This window comes from Camelus bactrianus, chromosome 3 (genome assembly GCF_048773025.1).
Source record: "Camelus bactrianus isolate YW-2024 breed Bactrian camel chromosome 3, ASM4877302v1, whole genome shotgun sequence".
Classification (NCBI taxonomy): domain Eukaryota; kingdom Metazoa; phylum Chordata; class Mammalia; order Artiodactyla; family Camelidae; genus Camelus; species Camelus bactrianus.
This window is the reverse complement of record NC_133541.1, coordinates 54691879-54714935: the sequence shown is the minus strand read 5'-3', so window position 1 is coordinate 54714935 and position 23057 is coordinate 54691879. Positions and strand designations below refer to the sequence as shown.

General features: G+C 35.3%; 2 protein-coding genes across 6 annotated transcripts in view; both read right to left on the bottom strand.

Moving 5' to 3' along the window:
• The window catches only part of CMYA5 (cardiomyopathy associated 5), a 197841-nt gene extending 193621 nt beyond the window's left edge, over window positions 1-4220 (bottom strand). Inside the window, exon 1 of one of the 2 annotated variants that reach the window (XM_074360296.1) lies at window positions 3903-4220. In XM_074360296.1, coding sequence (XP_074216397.1) covers window positions 3903-4051 — 149 coding nt within the window. In that variant the 5' untranslated portion in view covers window positions 4052-4220. The remainder of the gene's footprint in view (window positions 1-3902) is intronic. The other variant, XM_074360286.1, reaches the window with a different exon arrangement.
• Window positions 4221-6878: 2658 nt separating this feature from the next.
• TENT2 (terminal nucleotidyltransferase 2) overlaps window positions 6879-23057 on the bottom strand; it is a 55368-nt gene continuing 39189 nt past the window's right edge. For all 4 annotated transcript variants that reach the window (XM_045512323.2, XM_074360191.1, XM_010949251.3 and 1 more), the window contains 4 exons: window positions 20177-20313; window positions 12031-12122; window positions 9916-9995; window positions 6879-8331 (listed from right to left, as the gene is read on the bottom strand). In XM_045512323.2, the coding sequence (XP_045368279.1) occupies window positions 8257-8331; window positions 9916-9995; window positions 12031-12122; window positions 20177-20313 (384 nt within the window). In that variant the 3' untranslated portion in view covers window positions 6879-8256. The remainder of the gene's footprint in view (window positions 8332-9915; window positions 9996-12030; window positions 12123-20176; window positions 20314-23057) is intronic.

Genomic DNA, 23057 nt, shown 5'->3' with positions numbered 1-23057 from the left:
ACTTCAGTATGATTGAAGACCCTGCTCCAAAGGCCCCTGATGAGGCCTACCCCAATCCTTCCAGGAAGGATGGATCCTGGGACTTTCTCCCTATTTTGAGGTGCTTCATACAGATATTTTCTTCCTTAAATCTCTTATAGCAGTTGATGACATAATTATGTTTTTCTGTTTTTCCACGTAGATCATAAATATCTTGAGGACAGTAACGGAGTCTTTAATTTCTATATTGCTAGCATGGTCCAAGGCAATTAGTAGGCATTCCATGAGTGTTCAATGACTGAATGAATACAGGAAAGCCAAAGTGGAATAGAACCATTCCTCATATAGAAAATGGAGCTATCACTCTCCCCTCATTGAGGAATGGTGGGCAGAAGGTAGGTCTGCTGCCACTAATGGTCCATCTGAAGGGATGTGAGAAACTAAAGCTTATTGGGGACCTACCAAAGGCTAAGCACTCTAACACATGTTCACACAATTTACTTTATCCTATGACAACCTTATGAATTAGGTATTATTACTGATCATCCTTTTTTACGAATCTGTAAAATTACCCCATTTTACAGATGAGAAAATTGGAGCTCAGAGAGGATAGGGAATTTGCCCGAGATGGAATGGCAAACGGGTTCCCACTCAGGCCTCTTCATGCCATATATCATATTCATATCACTGAATGACCTATCAGAAGGGAAGGGTAGTTCTCTGATCCAATGTAAGTATTGGCATTGTAATGGTGAGCTTTCCTGCACCAAAAAAACATTTTACAATTAAAGGTGATTTTTTTTTCCTTGATTCAGAAAGGTGGCTATAGATAATTCTATACATTATTCCTGGAAGGACAAAGAAAAGATTCACAAGCAGATTACACTTTGTACCTTTTGAATTTTTAAAAGTAAATTTTCTGATAATAAAGTGCACTATCTGTTCATTACAGAAAAACCAAAAAATATAGATAAATACAAAGTAAAAATTTTAGTCGACCATTGTCCCATCATCACTCAGATACAATCACAATTAATCTTTTTTAAACTTAAGGTTAACAAAAGTTACTATAACCTTTATTATGTTATTTATTATGTTAACCTTTATTAACCTTTTAAGCCCTTTTCCAATATATACTTTATTTCATAATGAAATCATTCTAAATTAAACAATAAACTTTTTTCAAATTCAATATATGCATTTTCCATATTGTTAGAAATCTTCATAAATAACATTTTAATGCCTTATTAATACTACATTAAATAGATACCCCAATCATTTTGTTATTATTACTTAAGCTGTTTCCATTCATTTACTTTTATTTGCCTCTCAATTCAAAAAAAAAAAAATCAGTTTGTAATCCAACTTCTGCAAATGGTTCTTATCTCTGAGAAAATGCAAAGACAACTTTTCCATCCAAGAAGGCAAAAACTCCCACTATTATTCAAAAACATGAGGTCTTCTAGTAACCTTTCACTGTAGAACCTCCCTGTAGCAGGTTGGAGCCATTTGAGTTTCCCCTACAGTAAGGAAGGGTCTCTCCTCTGAAAGAAGCGGGGTGCTGGAAGTCTAGCAGTGGCGTGGAGTAAACAGACCCAGGCTCACATCTTGGTTCTAATGTTTTCTTGCCTTATACCCTCAGTAAATTACATAAAGCCTCAGTTTCCTCCTATAAAACAGGATAGTTAAAATGAGAAAACAAATGGAAACACTTAGCAACGGGACTGGCACAGAGTGAGTGGTTCCTCTCTTAATTGTAAAACTTTGGTGGAGGAGCTGGGAGGAAGAATGTCCCATCATTCTTACTTTCCATCCATTAGAGAATATTTCAAGTTCTCACCTCTAGGCTCAGAAGAACTTTAGGCCACGTTTGTAAACTCACACCCACAAAATGGTGTGGTTTCTGACGCTTTAAAGTAGAAGAAATTCGAGGAGTCCCAGTTCCTATAGGAGTTCCTCCCAACTGACATCTCTGTAGTGAAAGGAGTTACAGCTGCCACCTCTTTTCCCCTTGCTCCCACCATGGACCAAATCCTTAGACTTTTTTCTTTCTACTACAGCCTCTCTGATCTCTGATCTGAGGCCTCCCCAAACCCAAGTTTCCAATCTGCCCAGCAGATTTATTTCCCAACAACACCAGTCTGTTCTCCTAAATCTTGTTCAGAAGTTTACTGATTTCTTGTTACCCATGTTATCAAATCCAAAATTTTTAAATGTGATGGTTTTCAAGGCCTCCACCACCATCTCCTTCTTCTCTCACGTTTTCCTGTTTTCACGTTTCACTCATTCTGACCCTTGGCCTGGTGTCCACCTTACCATCTGTAGTTAAAGCAGGCTGAAGTTTACTGTATATAAACCACAGCTTTACCTGAAGATCTTGACTTTGTCAAAGGGCAATGCAACCCCAAAGTGGTACTTTGAATCACTGTCAGCTGCTCACACTTTAGAGTTAAGTGAGTTTTCAGATTCTCTGGAGGGCAAATTTTGGTTGGGCAAGGGTATGAGGACCCTGGACACCATTAAGGGAAAAGGTTATAAAGGCTAGGATTGACAGGCTTCCCCTTCTCATCGCCAAGAAATCACAGGTCCCTTGTTCCATCTCCTACAAGGGACTTCTCTTATGCTTCTCCTTCTTGGCTCTCTTGGCCAATCTCCAGGGCCCAGGTTATGTCTACTACTTCTGAAGGCAGCCACAGATTTATACACTCTTCTCACCTTCCACAGTACCATGGTCTGGCCTTCTCCACTCCCTCATGTATTCAGCACATAGGCTCATAGTCCCCATATTGCTTCCTAACTTCTTCCATAAAGGGCAGGGACTATGCCTGCTTCCTACTTGGTAGTTGCTTGGTCAATATGTGACTGATATTCCAGACTTCTCATCTGACTGACAATTCACCCTAATCAAAGCCACTCTGTGGGCTATTTTAGCTTCAGCTCTGTTGGTTTTGGTTGGGCAGCACTTACTTTGGCTAAGACGGGCACTTCCATCTGTCACCTACAAAGCCTTTCTACTGAGATTAATAGATTTAGAAAGGGCCACAACAGACTGACACACCAAAAACCAAACAAACAAGAAACCTAAAACTAAAAACAAACCAACCCCCTCTTCCCAATACTCAAAGAGAACAAGTGAAAGCGGTAACAAATTCAAATAGAGAGGCAGTGATTACTACTGTTCGCATTTTAGGGCTTACATGAAAGGAGGGAGGCAGGGAGATGGAAATGGAGGGAGATCTATATTTTTATATAGTATTACCTAATTGTATTCACTGAAACGTTGATATTTTGAGACAAAAAAAAAAAAAAAAAAGCACCAGAATTTTAACAGGGGTGACTGAAATTCATGCTTATTTTCTCCTAAGAATTTATGGGTCTTTGTACGAAAATTAAGTCTTCTTCTAGCAACCTAGTCCAGTGCTGGGTAGCCAAGAGACTTCCAGGCAATTCACGTTTCCAGAACAACCTTCTCCACTTCCACCCCCAATCTAAACCCTCTTCTCCTCTAGCTCAGGCTTTCAAAATTGTTCCTAGGCTTTGGGCCAAACGTAAGCGTTTCAGCACATATCTGCCGTGAGGCAGGACGCGAAGTAAATCCCCAGGAATAAACAGCGCAGCAAGTCACAAGGAGCCGGTGGGGTCAGGTGGGCAGTAATGAAGGAGGAAGGGGGAGGGGGACGAATTTTGCGGCTGCAGGCGGGCCTGTCACTCCAGCTGACAGCAAGCACCTTCACCTTCAAGTTCTTCACCAAGGCAGCGCCCCCAGAGAGAAAGTGCTTAGCTCGAGAGAAAGGAACCCTAGGGCTTAAAGAGGGAAAGGGAGGGGACGGCGTCCGCCTGCGAAGCACCTGCCCTCCCTCGGCGGCCGCACTCCGGGCCCGGGCGCGGCGGGCTGCAGGCCTAGAGCGAGGGGCCCACGCTACCTGGCGTCCGGCTCCGACTCCGACTCCGCGGCCGTCTCGTCCTCTTCGCCCTCCGACTCCTCCTCGGTGTCCAGCTCCCGGGTCGCCTCCTCGTCCCCGTCGGAGCCGAGGGCGCTCTCCGCGGCGTGGTGCCTGTCGCTGCTCGCCATCGCGCCTCTCCCGGGCCGGAGCTGGAGCCGGAACCGCCCGCGCCGCGCCTGGTGTTCTCCCTCTGACGGCCCCTGTGGCGCGGCCCGGCCCTACCCTGCCCTGTCCCCGCGGGGCGGCTCGGGTTCCCGCCCGGGGGCGGGCGAGCCCTGCGACTTTAAATAGAAGGCGTCAAAAAGTTTCGCCACGGAGCTTCTGAGGCCCCGGCTCTGCTTCTCCTCTTCCCGCGCGTCTGCCAACTGCCCCCGCCCCCACCAGCCACACACACACCCCCTCCCCCGAGCCCTCCCCTCCCCCATGCAGGCAGATCCCTGCGGGCCCTTTGGGCAACTGGAGAGCACCATCCGAGGGGCGCAGGCTCCCGCTGCGCCGGGAGTTGAAAGGAGTGAAGGCACCCAACTCCTGCCTCTCCTCTAGGGTGGGTTTGGTAGGCTTTAGTCTTGGAGCCCAGCTGAGCTCCTCCATGGGCCCTTATCCCAACCAAGGAATGACTTACTCCTTACTGAGCAGAACACTTACTACTAGTTCAGACACCCGGCTAAGGGTCTCACTTTCATTATCCTCTCACAACTCTGCTGTGGAAATTTAAACTGCAATGCTCGTTTTATAGATGAGAAAACAGGCTCAGAAGAGTTTGGGTCCCTAGCTTGCTCAAGGTCTCCTTACTAGTCAAGTGACCCAGTGGGAAACATCAGTTTTGAAGCACTGTTTATATTGGCTCCCTTTATATTTGCAAATCAATGAATTGTGTATTCTCTTCCTCAGTGACCCCTGTATTCAGCCAGGAAACTTTAATATCCACAAATTTTAAACTTTGAAGAGGAGTAATTTCCCCAACATTGACCAAAGGCCAATTCAACCTTTCTGTCTGAAATTCAACCCAAAGGCCGAGATCTTTGGTTGGATCATGTTATGCCTACTCTTAAAAGCCCCCAGTGGCTTCCCATTGCTCAAAGACTAAAAAGCCCAAGGTCCTTGGGAAGATAAATGCTGACTAACAACCTACATCTTAACGTGTCTGGTCTCATCTTTAGAAGTCAGGAGTTCCTAACATTTATCAAGTCACATCACTGTACCTTTTTTTTACACAATTCCTTCTGCCTGAAAGGTTCTATCCATCTTTATTTACCTGGTTACTCATCATTCAAGATCACACCTTTCTCTGAAATCCCCAGCTTAAGCCCACTGTTTCAGGTTTCCAGTGTCGTACATTCAAATTATGTTTGTGTCTCTTTCCCCTAGTAAACTTTGTAAGTTTGTTACTCATCTTTGTCCCACTATTCCCATATCTCTTCTAAGCACAGAAGCCTAGCAAAGTACTTAGCCCACAGTAGGTGCTTAATTAATGTTCCCTGCACTGAAAAGAACAGGACCAGACCTGCTAACTAGGTACAACAGGTAGAGATATCTTTACAATACATATTCTTTTTACTCATAAGCATGACTTTGTGGCTAGAAGAGCTAACACTGATTTTTAAATGCAGCAAATTCTATTTAAAGAGTTGTTAAATATAATAAACATAAACTGGGTAGTATTCAGCAGTTACACTAGCTTGTATGCATGTATTAGGTCTGGGAGCAAAGAACTGCAGGTAGCTTAGGTACAACACAGAAGCATCAGCTAGGAGGCATGAGATGGAAAACAGCAGAGTCCAGCCTTCCAGGGTTCACTAAACCCGGTTAAACATCAGCAACATGCATTCTCTTACACGAGCTAGGCTTTTCCATTAGTAATCCCAAACGTGTCTGCTCACTAGGACAAAAAGGAACTAACTGCAGCTGTGGGAATCCATTAAACACTAAACCAAACTACAGGCAACCATTGTATATTCCCTCCGTTTAACTCAAAATTTCTTAGGAACACGAACCAAAGTCAACAAAGATTTATCTGTGAAGATACTAGCTCAAACCAATCCAAAATTTAGAACTGCGATACAGAATGCACACTTTAAACTTTCAAACACTACTTTCTTGAGTGGTAACACATGCAAATATACAGAAATGGCCAAATGAATATAAATAGAAAATAAAAGAATGTATTATTCACGACACAAATAAGTAATTCATACTGAAAATAATTTAAAAGTCTAAAAAATTCTCTCATATATTAACAGCCCACTTATCTGACATACTTGGCTGTCACAAAGTGCATAATCTTAGGCTTCAGTCTATTGTTTCACAATTGGGTTTAAGTTTACTTCTTGATCTATTTGTTACAGTGATGTAGCTGAAAAGCAGCAGCATTAAGATGGGGAGGGTGGGGGTCGTCACTGAAAGCTGAGAAAACAGTGACCGTGAAGAAGTCCATGGTAAATTCTGGGCTTTACTAGGAAATGTCATAATACTGTAGGGGCAGAAGGCCTCACACACTTACCCAAACCTGAGAGCTGCACAAGAATACTATGGAGTACTATGGCTACTGTTTATTGTTTATAATTATTACTCAGAGTCATCATTAAAATATTAATTATACTCAACACATTCTGATAAAGAATTAGAGTCACACAGCATAAAACACATTTTAGGAAAATTTCCAAGAAAAAGAATTAGTTTATAAAGCAATTTTAATTGCTTCAAAAGCATTAAACATCAGTAAAATGAAAAGTTCACCTGTGTGGAAAGCTTTAATCTTAATAATGCTAGAGAAATAGGGTGTTGATGTGGCTAGTTGGCTTAACCAAGAATGAACTTGATTCCAAGATTCTTTCTGTAAAATCGAAATAAACACACACAATAATTGGATTCAGTTCAGTTCCAGATAGTAACTACAGCCTTAATCTCATCTCAAAAGTAAAGACTTCCATAGAAAACACAAAAAAACCACATCAACAATTTCCATATAGAAACTTTATTCCATTTGATCATACAAAAATTTAAACTTAAAGAAAAAATGAAAATATGCACCTTTTACAAGTCAAAGAAAAGCAAAAGTCTTATAGCATTTGAATTGGTCTGCAAAAACCCCAAAAACATTAGAGGTACAAACTGTGCTACAGCAGGTCTAAAAGAGGTTGTACACAGTTTTTTTGAAAAAGTTTAAATTGTTTTTAAGATTATTTATATTTAAATTTACAGGCACTGACCAATTTACAAATATTTACATAAACCAAAAATGATCTTAATAAACACTGTAGCTTTTTTAGCAGCCACCACTATTTCTTTATGTGGAAAAGAAATACTAAAAAAGATATCTTTACAAACATTAAGCTTTTATTTATAATAATTTTGTTATGTCTTACCTAAAACATTTTATAGTGGCTTACTGTCTTAAAATTCCAGTTTAGATTATAAGCCTATGATTGTATGCAGAAAAAACTCTGATACCATCAATAGGACATAATCTCAACTTTGATCTTTCAGTTTCTGCTGCTTCATGTCACAGGGAAAATAGAAGCAGGAAAATGGGAAGTAAAGCAAAAGTGCATATTGCACTAAGCTATCATAAAGCACAGAGCACTTAATCTTTTCAAAATGCCTACACTGGACTGAGTTTTTAAAACAAATCCCTAACTGCTGTACAACACAGAGTTAGTGCTCATGTTACTACAGTGCAAAATGTACTATTGATTCAACACAAAATATAAAGCAATCTTGAGTACACCAAAAGCATGTGAGGTACTAATGAAATTCCAATACAGACATGACCAAAGCCTCATTCTATCCTGATGAGTCAAGTGAAGACTTAAGGCAATTGTCCGGTATTTCTCTGATTTCACTGAAATAAAAGATTTCATTTTGTTTCAAGTAACTGAATAACTGACTTGAATCTTCACTTTACTAGAACAAACTTAGGCAACAAACTATCTACTGTAAGTTATACTTTCAGTATGTATGAATCAGACTCTTTTTAAAAAAGTCTGCATTATTTCTTCAGGATTAGCATATGGTACAAGGTACAATTAATTAAAGTTATATCAAAAACCTTTTATTTGTTTAGATAATTCCCCCAAAAATATTTTATCTGATCTCCTGAAAAATTCATGCTATAATATTACTAATCGTCAATGTAAACATTTTCAAAAATACATCTTTAAATCAAAAGCTTTTATTAGGAACTGTCATAATAAAATATGCACTCTTTATATAAGTATGTCCTCTTAAGAATAAAACATGAAAACAAGAAGAACAATTAAAAAGAAACCATGATGAAGGTAAACAAAATGCTTTATGATGTTACCACTGTTCTTTATTAAGAAATAGAGGCCAGTTATCTTTTCAGGATAGCAGCTCTTAAAGGTAGTATACTGTTCAAATCTCGTTTGTTTTTCAATCTTTGCCATGACTAGAAAAGAAAGAAAAGTCATTCTTAAAACCTAAAATATATGTGAACAAAAGACTGAAAGGAGAGTTACTAGAATGTTAATAGTACTTCTTTCTATGCAGTAAAACTTTGGGTGATTTTTTTTTTCTTTGTGTTTTTATTTCCCAAGTTTTTAATACAGTACAACTATTGTTTCTATCATCAGAAAGAAAATGTTATTTAAAAACTTTATACCTGTGGCGTTCTAATTCATTAATAAAGAAATGGGCATACAGATGGTACAAAAAGATACAACTGACAATATTAACATTTATTCATAGATTTAAATAATTTCATCTAAAATAGCAAGGTAATTAATACAAAACCTTTGAGAGGGTAAGTAAAGATTACTTCAATTATCTGGTTGACTATTTGCATCTAGAAAGCTCTTCCAATTAAAAACTGTATTTATGAAGGAGAGAATAAATCCATAAAAAAGCACCTTATATTACGTATCTAGAAAAAAAGAGTGAATAGAATTAGTAAGAAAAAAAAGAAAGAAACTGAAATTCTTGTTCACAAGCTAAAAACCTGACCCACTACCTGGTGGCTGCAGATCTTTGCAGTATGTTCTCACTTCAGTTGTTCAACTGACTAAAAGTATTGGTTTCATAGTTAGAAAATCATAAATGAAAGCTCACCCATCAATAAGAACAGCAGTGTAGCAATGCTCTTTTTGCGTTCTTAATTTAATTTGATAGACATAATTATTCCCTCCTGGATACTTGTTTTTGCCCTGGAGAATTCCATTTCACTTTAAATTTCCTATTCTGGTTGACAAACTGTCAGGGCCTAATTTGAAGGACAGCTTGTAATATGATACACTTGCATTTTTAATTATCATCAAAATAAAGTCTACTTGTATTGCTCAACAGTGAAAAAATATGCCTCCCAAATGATCTTCACAAATTCCCTGATCTTTTTCTTCTCTTCTCTTCTATATGTCTCATAGTATGTATCTCTATCAATGTGTTTCTATACTGTACTGTTGAATTACTTGAAGATAGGAACCACAAAATTACTGATGAATAAATGCATGCTGTGGACTAGAAAGCTGAAGAATAAACTACAGTTTACATATATATGACTGAAGTTTATATATATAAAATATGTGTGTCGTACACAAACACACATGCCTTTTGTTTTAACTTCTCAGAATATAAACAGTGATGAAATGGAGCTCTAGTTACTTGTTACAGTGGGGTATGCAGAAGAAAAGTTATGGAACAGACATGGCTTTATTCTAAGGCTATAAATTCCCTGATATTTTAAGGAGGGAAAGGAGTCCTTTAGGTTTTATCCACTCATTTTGAGAGTTTAATAAGCTCACTGTGAAAATACTTATTTCCACAGAAGTGAATACCATGTGAGTAAATACAGAGCCAGATCTTTGAAGGAAAAGTACTTATTTAAAAAATGCAAGTAATAAATTCCCTATTATGCCACATTAATTGCTTCATAACTTAGGAACCAGAGCTGTTCTTTTCTATTACAAATATATATTTTTTATTTTCAAAGCACATTACTGCACTAATGTTTCTAGAGTTAATCTGATACATTGTTTACCTTTAAAAATTGATCCTTGATCATGTCAAACTTCTGCTTTTCATGCACAGCTCTGGCTGTATTTGTTCCATCAAAAGGTTCTGCAATGTTAAATGTACATATAAACAAGAAATAATTAAAACGAGAACTTCAGCTTTTTATTTGATTGATTTATATGAATTTGCCAATATTTGATAATTTCTGACCTACAAAATAGCAATTACATATGATTCAGACTAATATCTTATTAGATTTATGCATTCAGAAAATAGTTTTATAATAGCTATGAGCTGTCTAGTAAGATAGAATTCAAGTGAGAAGATGTCTAAAAATGAAGTCATCAGCATAGGTATGTTAGGTCTAAATCATAAAAATGGATAAGATTTCTGAAGAATTACAGTCATGAACCTACCCTAAGAATAAAAATAAGTTAAAGAATAAAGAGTTATCAAAAAGAATAAAGCATTATACCAAAAGAGGAGGTCAATGTCAAATATCACAGAATGGTAATTTTAAATTTAATTTAAATTTAAAGGATCACTTATGTGACCTTTCAAAGTAGAGCTTTAATACTGGTGAGGATGGAAGACAGTGCAGAGAATTATGGTGTGAGTAAATGGTTTAAAAAGATGCAGTGAGAACATTAACTTGTATTAGAAATTTGGCAGTGAAAGAGAGAAAAACAGGATAGCAAGTAGAGAAGACAGGACATAACAAAGGGAGAGTTCTTGTGTGTGTCTCCAACACTGCCTTCTATGTATTCTCCCTCACCCCATTCACACTTCACTCACAAAATAGAAGAGTTCAATATGTAGAGACAAAGAAAATGATTCTATACCAGAGAACAAGGAAACTGAATAGTGAAAAAAAGGAGGCTAACTAAAAGCATTAGAAGATGGGGCCTGAAATAATGACAGCAGTAGGTTAAAATTACTAGAGTAGAAGAATTTTTTTTTTCTTAGAGTTAAAGAATTTTGACACTAAAAAATAGGAAAAAGAAGTACTTAGAAGATCCAGTAGGATCAAGTCAAGAGTATTTTTCAAGGATGAGAAGACCTACGTATGCTGTAAAGCTGAAAGAGAGGGACCAGAGGGAAACAGAATGAAGTTGCTAGAAAGGGGAAAGGTAAAAGAGGGGAAAGACCTGAAAAAATTGAAAGAATAGGATATCTGACAGAGAGGTTAACTTTAGATCTATCATATAATCTAAGCAGGCCTATAATTTTAACAACTCCTTTTATTTATCTTTTTATTGCTTTAGAAAGGCTATTTTGAAAAAGAGTTTATTGTCAGGGTACTGCTTTTTTTTTTTTTAACATAGAATAATGCCATATGCCAAACTATCAGATTGCATAATGTATATAGCACTTTATAAATTATTTAATATTCAAAAGAGCACAAGTAACTAAAATAATATACACCCATTGTGCAATTTAGCAAACCAAACACCAAAGCAGGAGATTCAATTTCACATTTACAAACTCTTAAGATGTTCAATTATAATAATATCCAAAACTAAATTATTCTAAATTTGATGTTTTCCTATAAATGCCAAAACCCTTCATTCTTCTTAACCTCAGTTTACAGAGGTCATCAACTTGGCACCTGTGAGAACAATTCTGCCTCCAGAAGTCAGTTTTCACTGACTCAAAGAAATATTCAACAACATGTAAATTGATTTGAGAGAACAGAGTATCTTCAGAGCATTTAATCTTTTAAAGTAAAATCAATTTACATTCATAAAAATATAGCTTGCATTAATTATCAATGTTTGAAGTATAAAAGAACTAATTTTATTTCAATAAAAGAATCATCACATGAAGATAGTATTTTCTTCCACCTTTAAGTCATGAAACTAAATTTCAGTCAACAACAAGCATGAGGGAATGCATAAAGACTGCTCATATCTTACCAACTGGAAAGATTCAACACTTATATTCATGTTTATTATTTTTTTACAACTAAAGAATTTCAATTATTTTTAAAAATTAAAATTTATAACTAAAAGACTTCCAAACCAGTTCAGAACATAAATATACTACTTTTAACTGATACACAAGCTGAAATTATTCAAGTAATTCTTTCAGTACCATGATGACAGTTGGACGGTAAACAGAGTAGTTGTGGGAAAGCTACCTTCTACACAGATGTATTTATTTCTCCATTCAATACCATCAGGCCTGGGAATGGCTTTGGCTTCACGAACTGAAATCATTTGACTATTCCAGCTATAAAAAGAAAAACATTAATCATGTTAAGAATCTTCTTAACTTCCCTTTTATTATTTTCATTCTATCAGTAGTTAGGCCTAGTCCAATTTTCTCATAGAACTGAAATCTGCCTCAGCCTTCTGCACCTCAATCCCCATTTCCCCTTCCTTACTTCTTTTGTCTCTGTAATACTTATATTCTAATAATTTGCTGATTTATTGTGTTATTTATTGTTTCCCCCAAGCAGAATGAAAGCTCCAAGATGCTGTTATTTATGTATTTTTCTCACTGTTCAACTACTTACTATAAACCAGGTATTCAACACATATTTACTGAATAAATGAAGTAATATGAAAATAGTCAAGTGTAAGTAAACAAAAAACCATGTTCCTTGCTAACATCCCAGTAAGAACTTTTTTATTTTTTAAGAAAGAGGTAATCTTGTGTTGTTTTCTGGTATCATTAAATAATTTTTGTTCAGGTGCACCTCTATTGATTGACTTATGATAAAAAAACTTTTTTTTGGAGATTTTTCCAATAGAAGCAAGTGGATGTTGCTTAAGAAAAACAAAATTCATATTCTATGAAAACATACTGTTGTCTACAGCCATACCACCCTGAATGCGCCCAATCTCAGCTGAAAACATACTGTTATTGCTATATATCAGATGTGTCTGTTAATAGCGAAGTTTTAGTCAAGTAAACAATTTTCTCAGCATGCCTAAAGATAGATTGTCCAGTCTTTAGTATGTCCTAACCTTACACTATTTTTTAAATTTCTTTACAATTATAATAATTTTGTAAAAGTATAATTTTCTTTAAAAAAACATTTTAAAACATGACCACTTAGCTTGCATTAAAAGAAAAATGAGTTTGGGAATAGCTGATATCTTTATTTCAGCCGTATTTAGCTTTCTCCATCATTTGAGTAAGAAGAGAAAGACCATGGTTTGGGACCCTTCAAATTCAACACTGGTCCTACTCTTCCTCTATTTATCAGATAGAGAATCCATAAAGATATAACCATGGGTACAGTATGGCATTTGTTTCTGGAAAACTGATTAATTTCTACATTAAACATGCAATAAAATATTACATCTTGTGAAGTTTTGTAATTTAAAAGGATCCTCAAAGTATGATCTTCTATTTTCTCTTTCTAAGAGTACAGTTTAGAAATAGTTTGCAGAGACAGCTTTAAGTGCTTTAAAAATATATATCAGAATTTATGGTTTTAAAGGGTGTGGGTTGTCAAAAAGCAATACTTAGTATCGGTTACAGTAAGATGTTTTAGATCCTTCATGTACAGCAGCTCCATTAGTATGGACTCCAAAGAGAAAAGAAGTACACTGTTCTACTGGTCCAAGTGTGTTTCCAAAATTTTCTTTAAAAATAACAATGTAAAAGGGGAGAGTTATATAACCACATGCCTGAACTAAACAAGATTACAGTATTACACTTTGGACTACTTCACTTTAGACCACTTAAGACAAATTTCACTAATAAAGTGAAATTTTTCCTAAGACTACTTGTTTCTAATGTCAACTGACAGGACAGCTAAATCTGCAGTAGAATTAAAACTGCAACTATTACGTTAAAAAGTACTGGATTGATTTTTTTTCTCTCAGACAAGTTTAAAATATTGAAATACTGTATCCTGTTGTTAAAACTTTTACTTCCTTAAATCAAAGGAACTATCCTCACCACTATACTTCTATTAAATCCAATCCTAAATTTATATTACATGACAGAACGTGGCTGTAAACTGGTTCATAGTAACATATGTGACATAGCTATATTCACTTCTTCATCCCTAACCAGATATTGCTTAATCTTCAACCTATAATCAACCCAAACAATTCAGTTATTTAAATGACTGTATCACTTGAAGAACTTTATAGAGGGGAAAATAAAGAATATTTGACTCACTACTACTTAGACCAATTCAATCTACTGCATTTTCAAAGAACTTTTAAATACATTTAAATTATTAAAAATTTCAAATCATAAAACATGTTTGTAACTTGTATACTATTTTTACCCTTAGAGGTGAATATAAATGCAGAATTTAAATGGTAATTTAGAAATGCTTTCCCTACACATTTCCTTCTTTAAAACAGGCTCTAAACTAAGCCCTTTATCATACCATATTTCTCTACCATAATTTGCTTGCCATGTGAAAATCTGTTGTCACCCAATAATTAAAGTGTAAAATAAGATACAGACTATAAAAGAAGGATGTTTCAGAAAAGAACAGAAGAACAGATACGGGGCTTAATTTAATCTAAAATAGATTTGATAATCTATGATAATCTTTTGAATACAGAACTGAGATTACTGGCTCTATATTGGTAAGAAGCTTGTTTTTTTTCTTCAGTACTGATAATGGACTGGTACTCATCTATTATTTCTTCTCTAGCCATTCTTTTTGTGACAAATAGCATTTTGAGATGATTGTAAATTGGAAATTTAGTCTTCAACAATGTAACAGAGAAAAATTTAAGTCTGACAAAGTCAAAATTAATAGGTCTGATACCATTAGGCTGCATATATGCTAATACTAGTCAAATTAAGTGAACAAATGTATATTTTTGTTCTATTACTAAGGGCTGGGAAGCAAACAAACAAAAAAAAAACACACTTTGTTAGGGATTTCAAACCCTGGAAACAGAGGAAAAGTTAACTCTAATCCTTGAGTTTTGTTTTATTTTGACTGGCTCTTCTTCTGCCTGACCCTTTAAATGCTGGTGTCCATCTGAACTTTGCCTCTTTCAATCTTCAAATGCTAGAGCACCCATCCCCGACTTCAATACTCTGATGCTTCTTTCCCAGATCTTTTTCTCCAGCTCTCACCTTTCTACTAAGCCCCAGGCCAAAATTTACAACTAACTATTGGACACTGCCACCTAGATGTCCTACAGGCAACACTGTCCCACATTTTCAAGACTGAATTTAATATATCTTGCCCATGGTCAATTATTAAAATCACTCCTTTGCATATCACTCAACTCTCTTACCTGCTCTTGCTGCACTGAAGCTATTAGGCTGAAAAAACAACTATAATTTAATCTTTGTTTACTCCAATCCCTTCCCAAGCAGCTAAAAAGGGCTAGAGAAAAATATGCAACCATGCTGACCTTTCAATTCATGATCAGTTTAAATTCACTTTAAATTTATGATGACTTAGCTTAAAAGGATCCTAAATGCTGCCACCCACCAATTATACTGTATTTCCACAGTTAATTCACTCCTTTATTTTTCTCCATGACAGTTCATACCTCACTTCTCAAATCTCCCCTTCTCAATCATTCCCACCTGATGTCCATGCTTCATTTCACTAAAAACACTAAAACAATCAAAAGATCATTTCCATTAGCTCCTACCACATCAACCTGCATCTGTCTGTATATGTTTTTTCCCATTATTAATAATGAACTGTTTATGCTTCTACTCCACCTGTGCTCTAGATTCCAATCCTCTACTCAAACAAGTAGACCGTTCAATATTTACTATAATTTTCCTCGTCTCATCAATTTTGCCATCAAGATGGGTTATTTCTCCTTTCTAAAAACAAGAACTCAACCCCACTTAATCCTTCAATTTCTACCCCATTTTTCCTGCTCCCTTAACAAGTATGTAAATTCCTCTAGAGAATTAACTACATCATCTGTACCTAAATCTTCCCCTCCTGTTCTCTCTTTAGCCCACACCAGTGATGCTTTTTATCCACATTATGCCACAGAAACTGCTCCTGTCAAGGGTCCAGTGGACTTCATGTGGACCAATGCTCCAGTGGTCAGCTTCCAGTTCTCATTTTACACTTGATCTATCAGAAAATGTGACACAGATAATCACTCCCTCCTCAAAACATTTTCCCCCTTGGATTCCAAGATACCATATTATATTGGCTTTCCTTTTTTCTCGAAGATTCTTCCTTTTTTAGACTGCTACATAATAGTTCCTTCTCATACCTAATCTCATTTTTATTTCATCTTTGTATTATGAAATTCTTCAAAGAGAAAAAATGAAAAGCATAAAACTCAAAAACAATTCAACAGTTGTTAATATTTTGCCACGTTTGCTTGCATCTGCACATATATGTGTGTGTTTTGAACTGAACCTTTTATTAAGCTATAGATAGCGTGAAACTTCATTTCTTTATCCTTTGGCATATGTCTAAGAATAAAGCTATTCTCCTTTATAACACCAACAGCATCTAGAAATTAACAGTAACTCAAATGCCTTGTAACAATTTCTCCACCTCAATCAGATTATAATCAAGGTTCACCTATCGTATTTGATTGCTTCATCTCTTTAATCTGGAAACGTTCCCTCCACTAAAATGACATTGATTTTTTAAGAGATTAGGCCAGTTGTTTCACAGAATACCTACATTCTGAATTTGTCTGTCTTCATTGTGTCATTTAAAGTATTCCTGTACCTTCTGTATTTCCTGTACTCCTCTTAATATCAGAGTATCTAAGGGTTTAGTCTTTGGGCCTTTTCTCTTTTCTATCTATATTCCCTTGGTTTTCTCAAAAAAGTTTTCAAGCTTTAAATACCATCTTTTTGCTGACAACTCCCACATATATAGCTCTAACTGTGACCTCTCTCCTGAATCCCAGACTTGTATATCCAACTCTCTACTCAGTATCTCTACCTGAATATTTTGTGGGTATCTCAATCTTAAAATATTCATTCAAGATCAATAATGTTCCTCCCTTGTCTTCTGCATCACACCTAATGGCAACACTATCCTTTCAATCTGTTGCAAATCAAAATTTACATGGAATTTGGCCACTTCTCATCCATTTCCACAGCAATCATCTTTATGCAAGCCACTTGATTTCTCTCAGATGATTACAGTATCTAAGCAGTTTTCTTGCTTCTGCCCTTAGATCGCCCTTTGGTCTATTCTTATCCAGCAACCAAGGTGAGCGTATTATAAACTAAATCAGATTAGTTTCTATTGAAACTATTGAAACCCCTCCAGTAGTTTCCCATTTTACCCAGAGGAAAAGTCAAAGTCATCAAAATTAACTATAAGACCCTACATGACGTGGACTTCCTTAACTCTCTGGCATTATTAACTTCCACTCTCTCCCAGTTCTCCCAGCTCTCTTTGCTGTTCCCTGAACATGTTAGGCAAACCTCTACCTCACGATCTTGCAGTTGCTTTTCCTTCTGTTTGGAAAGCTCTTTTCTCGTACAGATACATATAGACCTTCCTCTCCATCGGGTCTTTCTTTCAAAGGTCAACTTTTCTGTGACATTTTCCCTCACCATGCTAGGTACTAAACTGCAATATAGGTATTAAAATTGCAACAACTACACACACCAGAATCTCCTTTTTCACGTTTGCTTTATTTTTCTCCACTTACCACCATCTAACATAGTACACGTTTTATTTGTTTACTGTCTCTCTCTTCATACTACAATGCATAGAAAATAGCTTTGTATAGAACACTCAATGATTAAATAAAATAAGGAAAAAATAAGAATAAGAAAAGATATAGAAAAATTGGGCCTTTGTAAGGTTCCTTTAAAAAAAAAAAGTATCTAAGTATATAAGCATATACTTTCAATTCAACAGATAAACTAGCAGTAATGACATGTGATTAGGCATCCAGAAAATAAAGAGTATAAAGTAGGTACCTTTTAAGGTTCCTAGAATCTCTAGTATCTATGAGTCTATAAGATATTTAAAACAAATTTTTCTTTTTTTTTTTTGCTATACAAAAAAATTCAAAATGATTAAATTCTGATTGTATTTTCCTAGATTTCATAAGCCATCTGATCCCTTTTTCCCCTAATTCCCTGTTCTTAGGTGCATTTCTAGGAACCTGGCTTCCTTTTAAGAATTTTCAGCAGCAAGGTTTAAGGAGAAAGCTGTAAGTGAAGTACGTAAATAAATCTTAGTAATTTTTAAATGGCCATATAAAATTTCTGCAATAGTCATACTATATACTGAAGCATCCTTTAACAGGTACTTAATTCTTTGTCTCTAAGTAAAGGGAATTTTTAAATTAATTATCTCAAAGTTCAGAAGAAATTCTTAAAAAAACCTCTAATGGCCAGAATTCTTTTGCACAGCACCTAGTTCATTACCACGACTACATTCTTGGCTATGCTCCTTACAGTCAAATTTCTGAAATATCTGGTATGAATCAACAATGCACTTGACAAATAAACTATATGATAAAACAGTAGGTGAAGATGTCACCTAAATAAAGCGTCACAGAAATTGCCACAACATTGCATTGTAAACTGACTATACTTCAATTAAAAAAAAAATGATAATACTGCATCATGACAACAAATGCATCCAAAAGTTCAAAACCTCTTCCCAAGCATCAGAATCCTAGCCAGTATTATTTGATGCAGCAAGTTAGTTTCTGTTAATATGATACTAACACACAAACCTGCGCATCTACCATTTTGTTTCAGTCCAACGAAGTAGGTGATTTTCAAGGTATTTCTCTAGATGCTCTAATCCTGAACTAAACCTAGCAGAAAAATACCTTTCTTCTATGAATCCTTTCCCTCTCTACAAACTTCTGTCAGTGTCTAATTTATGACTCCACAGATGATGCCAACAGAGTTTAACAATTAAGAATACAGTTTTAGAGTCACTAGAATTTGAATCCCAGTTCTCTGCCTATCTAACTGTATCATCCTGGGCAAGTTTCAAGTACACAAATTCCTTAAGCTTGACAGGGTGTTATTGTGAGAATTAAATGAGATAATACGTGGGAATCACTCAGCATACTGCAGGGCACTAGGTAACCATTCACTAAACATTAGGTATTATCGTTGCTACATCTTTAACATCTTATCTCTAGAATAACCTTTATAGACTATTATGTCCCATGTCTCTTATAATTGTAAATCTTTCCTCATCTTTATATAAATGAAGGCTCCTTCTTTTTTATCTTTGTTGCCTAGACTTACACATGGGTTCTGGTCATTTTTAACCTGGATTATTATAACTTCATTCTTACCGAACTACCTTTCTTCAGCACTCTTCTCATTTCTTTTCTTAGCCTAATTCAGTAATTTTTAAGTCACCTTAAGGGTCTTTGACTCATATCCATAATCTTACTTTCTGCTTTAAAATTATTTATCTATAGTAACTATGTTTCAAGTACCCACTATCTGGCATTGGGCTGGGTACTAGAAGCACAACTGTACACAAAACAGACACAGTCTGATAGAAGCTTCACTTGGAGGAATTTAAAGAACACTTCTTCTTTCAGGTCCTATGAGTCAAGTCATCTTACACAAGTCAGGTTTCTTTAGAATCACTGTATCATAGCAGATAAGGTAATACGAACACTGCAGTAAAGTACCATATTTGTAGTCAAAACTATCTGAGGTATTCCCCTTACTAGCTGTATGATCTTTGGGCTAGTTTCCTCACCTCTATAGGCTCACTAGTAAAACGGGCATAAAATAATACCAACCTATTTGGCTAATCTATAAACTGAACGAGATAATACATATAATGTGCTTAAAACAGTTTTTCCCACCAAATAACAGCAATTTATTACTCTTACTATTATTGCTCCCCTCTTCAAATCTCTTCAAAGTGGTAACCTTTGGTCACTGTACCCTCCTCCTCTAACTCTGTACAACTCCTAAGTCCTCTCATTCACTCCTTCAAGCTTTTCCAAATTGATAAGAAGAGCTGTGAACAACCCCTAACCCCACTCTATCTGGACTAAGAACTCCCAAAAGAACTTTGAGGTATGGCCAGCCTGATTAAACACTTCACTGTTACAATGTCTACATATTACCCTCACAAAAAATAAAAAAAGTTAAAAAGGCAGCTAAATGTAAAATGAAATCACTACTGAAATCAACTAAAACTGGGCTTTTTGAGCTGTCATTTTTTTATTAGCTAGAAACAGTAAATCTATTTAGTTTCTAAAAATTAATCATTAGATATAAAATTTTATAAACTACACATTTCTGATATAGTTTACAACACTGAAATTAACAAATATAGCTTCTGACCCAATTTGTAGCATTCACTTATATATAAATGAATAAACACAATTTGAAGTTTCACTTACTCAAATTCTGTAGCATAATATTTAAGAAAGCCCAGTAAGAGGTCCCCAAGATTTGATTCATTCTTTGAGAGGTAAGGAGGAACATTACATGGAGCTTGATGTACGAGGTGCAGCTGTATAGCAGGACTAAAAGATTCCTGTCAAAAAGAAAGAGGGAAAAATGTGAGCCCATTTAAACACACACCCAAAAACTTTATAAATTCTAACATAAGGCTTTCTGAAGAAGATAAAATTTTCTTTATGTTGGCAATTTAGAAATTTGAAGATTTTCTTCCAGTAAAGATTTCACCAATGACTGGAGTAGGCCAGAAAATACCTAAAAAACTAAGATATTCTAATCCTTGGCTGAAATATATCACTCAGTTAACAAATGAATTCCTATGGCAACAAAAGATTTTCTAATTCATAAATAAAATCTTACTGTGGATATCAAGATTCCATCCAATAATACATAATTTCTTTATAAATGTATTTCCTTAATTATTTCTATAAAGAACAGCTGTACTTTCTGAAGTGTATCAAGGACTAGATGATAGCTTTTTCTGACTGCCACATAAAATTTCTCTCAAATGTTATGAAAGTAAGTTAAATATATAAATAGTTCTTACACTGATTTTAAGATTTTTAAAATTCTGTTGTATTTCATTTTTGTATTTTGTATCTTAGAAGGAAAAGAAATAATGTTCAACATGAGTTGAACTTGAAAAGACAAAGAAAGCAGGGAAAAGAACAAAGATAGGAAACATACCAGTAAGCAATTCACTTTTAGCACAGTATTGATAAAGAAGGATATCATTTGCTTGCAACCCAGGCCCAAAAAAGACACCTGTTAGAACACTATGAGTACTTATTCTTTTTGCCTGTGGTATGCCATTCATTTTCCTATCTGATGGTTCTACTAGCAGCAAGTTGTGGCTCTTAAACAAATGAACTACAGAAATTCTCAAGTAATATATATCCATATGTAAGAAAATACTCTTTCTCACGTAATTTCAGTGTCCTCAAGAGAGATTTTCTATATTCCCCTTTGCCACCAAAGTAGAAATAGATTTAAAAAACAAACAGAAAAATCCAACTGGTTAAGATAGCAGAATGATAACTACATTTAAGGCTCTCAACTACCCAACAGATGAACCTTGGATTTACAGATATTAATTCAATTAGTAATACCTAAATAACTGCAATATTAAAAAATACCGACTCCCCAAATAAGTAAGTAGTTAAAATGGAGAAATAGGGTAGTGCATCTATTTAATAGCAGTCCTCAAAAATCATCAGTAAAAACAAGGAACAGGAAAATAAAAATAACCTCTCCCCCTGCCCCATTACCTTTAATTCTATCCACAATTTTTAACTACCAAGAAGTGATTTACCTTTCTGTCAGAAGAAAAATTCTACTCCAATCACAATTCACAAAGTTGGAATTCCTAAACATGGGACTTCCTGGTATACTTCTAACAGACTTAGTATTACATTATATGACTCAAGTAGAAATCTTATTTGTCTCTAAGACTAGGGAGAGTAGGAGAGAAGCATCAATTTGTAATAAAGAGTAAAGGCAGAGGGGAAGAGCAGGTATACTGCCTCTACCACCCTTTGTCTCTTACTTGTTAAGTGTAAATTAGGACTTCAGACGACATTATTTAAAATTTATAATTTTAAATAATATTTTCTGGGAAATTAAACAAAAAGGTATAACATAAGTTCAAATGACAAAGAAAAAAGTGGGTCACTGTTTAATAGTTTCTGTTCTGAAAGCTTCTTACTAATTTTGATTTCTAGCACGATAAGCATTCAATTTATGAAATAATACTGAAACAGAACAGCCATTTTCTTAACTGAAGTTTGAAACTGTCTGAATCACCTTAAGATGTTTTACTTTCTTCAATAATTTAAAGAAACAGATAAGTAACTGTAAGATTACAACTGAAGAGTTGTGAGACCTACTATACTAAAATGCTGAATGACCCTGGACCAACAGTTTGGCCAGTGTTCTCTTAGCTCCACTGTTCTTTTTCAAGGTCATATACAAAAATTGGTCTTGTCAAACCTACTGAGGAAAAAGTGAAGGAGCAATCCAAACAAACAAACTAATTAACTAACAAACAAACAGGATCCAACTAAAAGAAGCTATAAGTAAAAAGAAATTCTATTTAACCTTAAGTAATCCCCATTTTTGGTTATCATTCACATTACAAGAGTCTCTGCTTTAAGAAAAATTTTAAAAAAGAATTTTTTTCAAGGAGCTCCCTAACTGCATTATATACTGAAGAACAATATATGTTACTTCAGATAGGATGGGTGTGGGCAGAGCATATGCTAATATGTTAGAAAGCACATAAAGAGCAATCCAAAAGCCAAAGAAATAAAAGCAGCCTTAAAATTACAATCTAAATCCATGGAAAGACAATTTAACTGATACTATATAACATCTATCTCTCAAAGCATTTTTTTCTTTAGATTACCAATATTTACTGGTTTAATTTTTTTAATGTAGGGAAGATATTTTATTATTATTTTTTAAGATTGTATCTTATTTTGGGCTTCTAATGTCCAAATATGTAATGACTTAATTCCTGAAAAAATTTTCCAAATGATATTTAAACGCTGGTATTTTTGAAGACATATCTTCCATTTCTCTTCAATTAATGCCGAGTTAAGAAAATTTTAAATAGGTAATCTCTTACCTATTTAAAATCTGGAAAGTTTCATCATTTTTGCCCATACAACTGCCTAGCAAAACATACAACTGCCCATACAACTGCCTAGCAAAAACATCTTTTGCCAAATTCCATCATTTTTTGAGGTTGTGTCATAATATCTTACTCGTATATGACCTTCAAAGTCTGAAATTTGGACAATTAAGCACTTTCTGAACTAA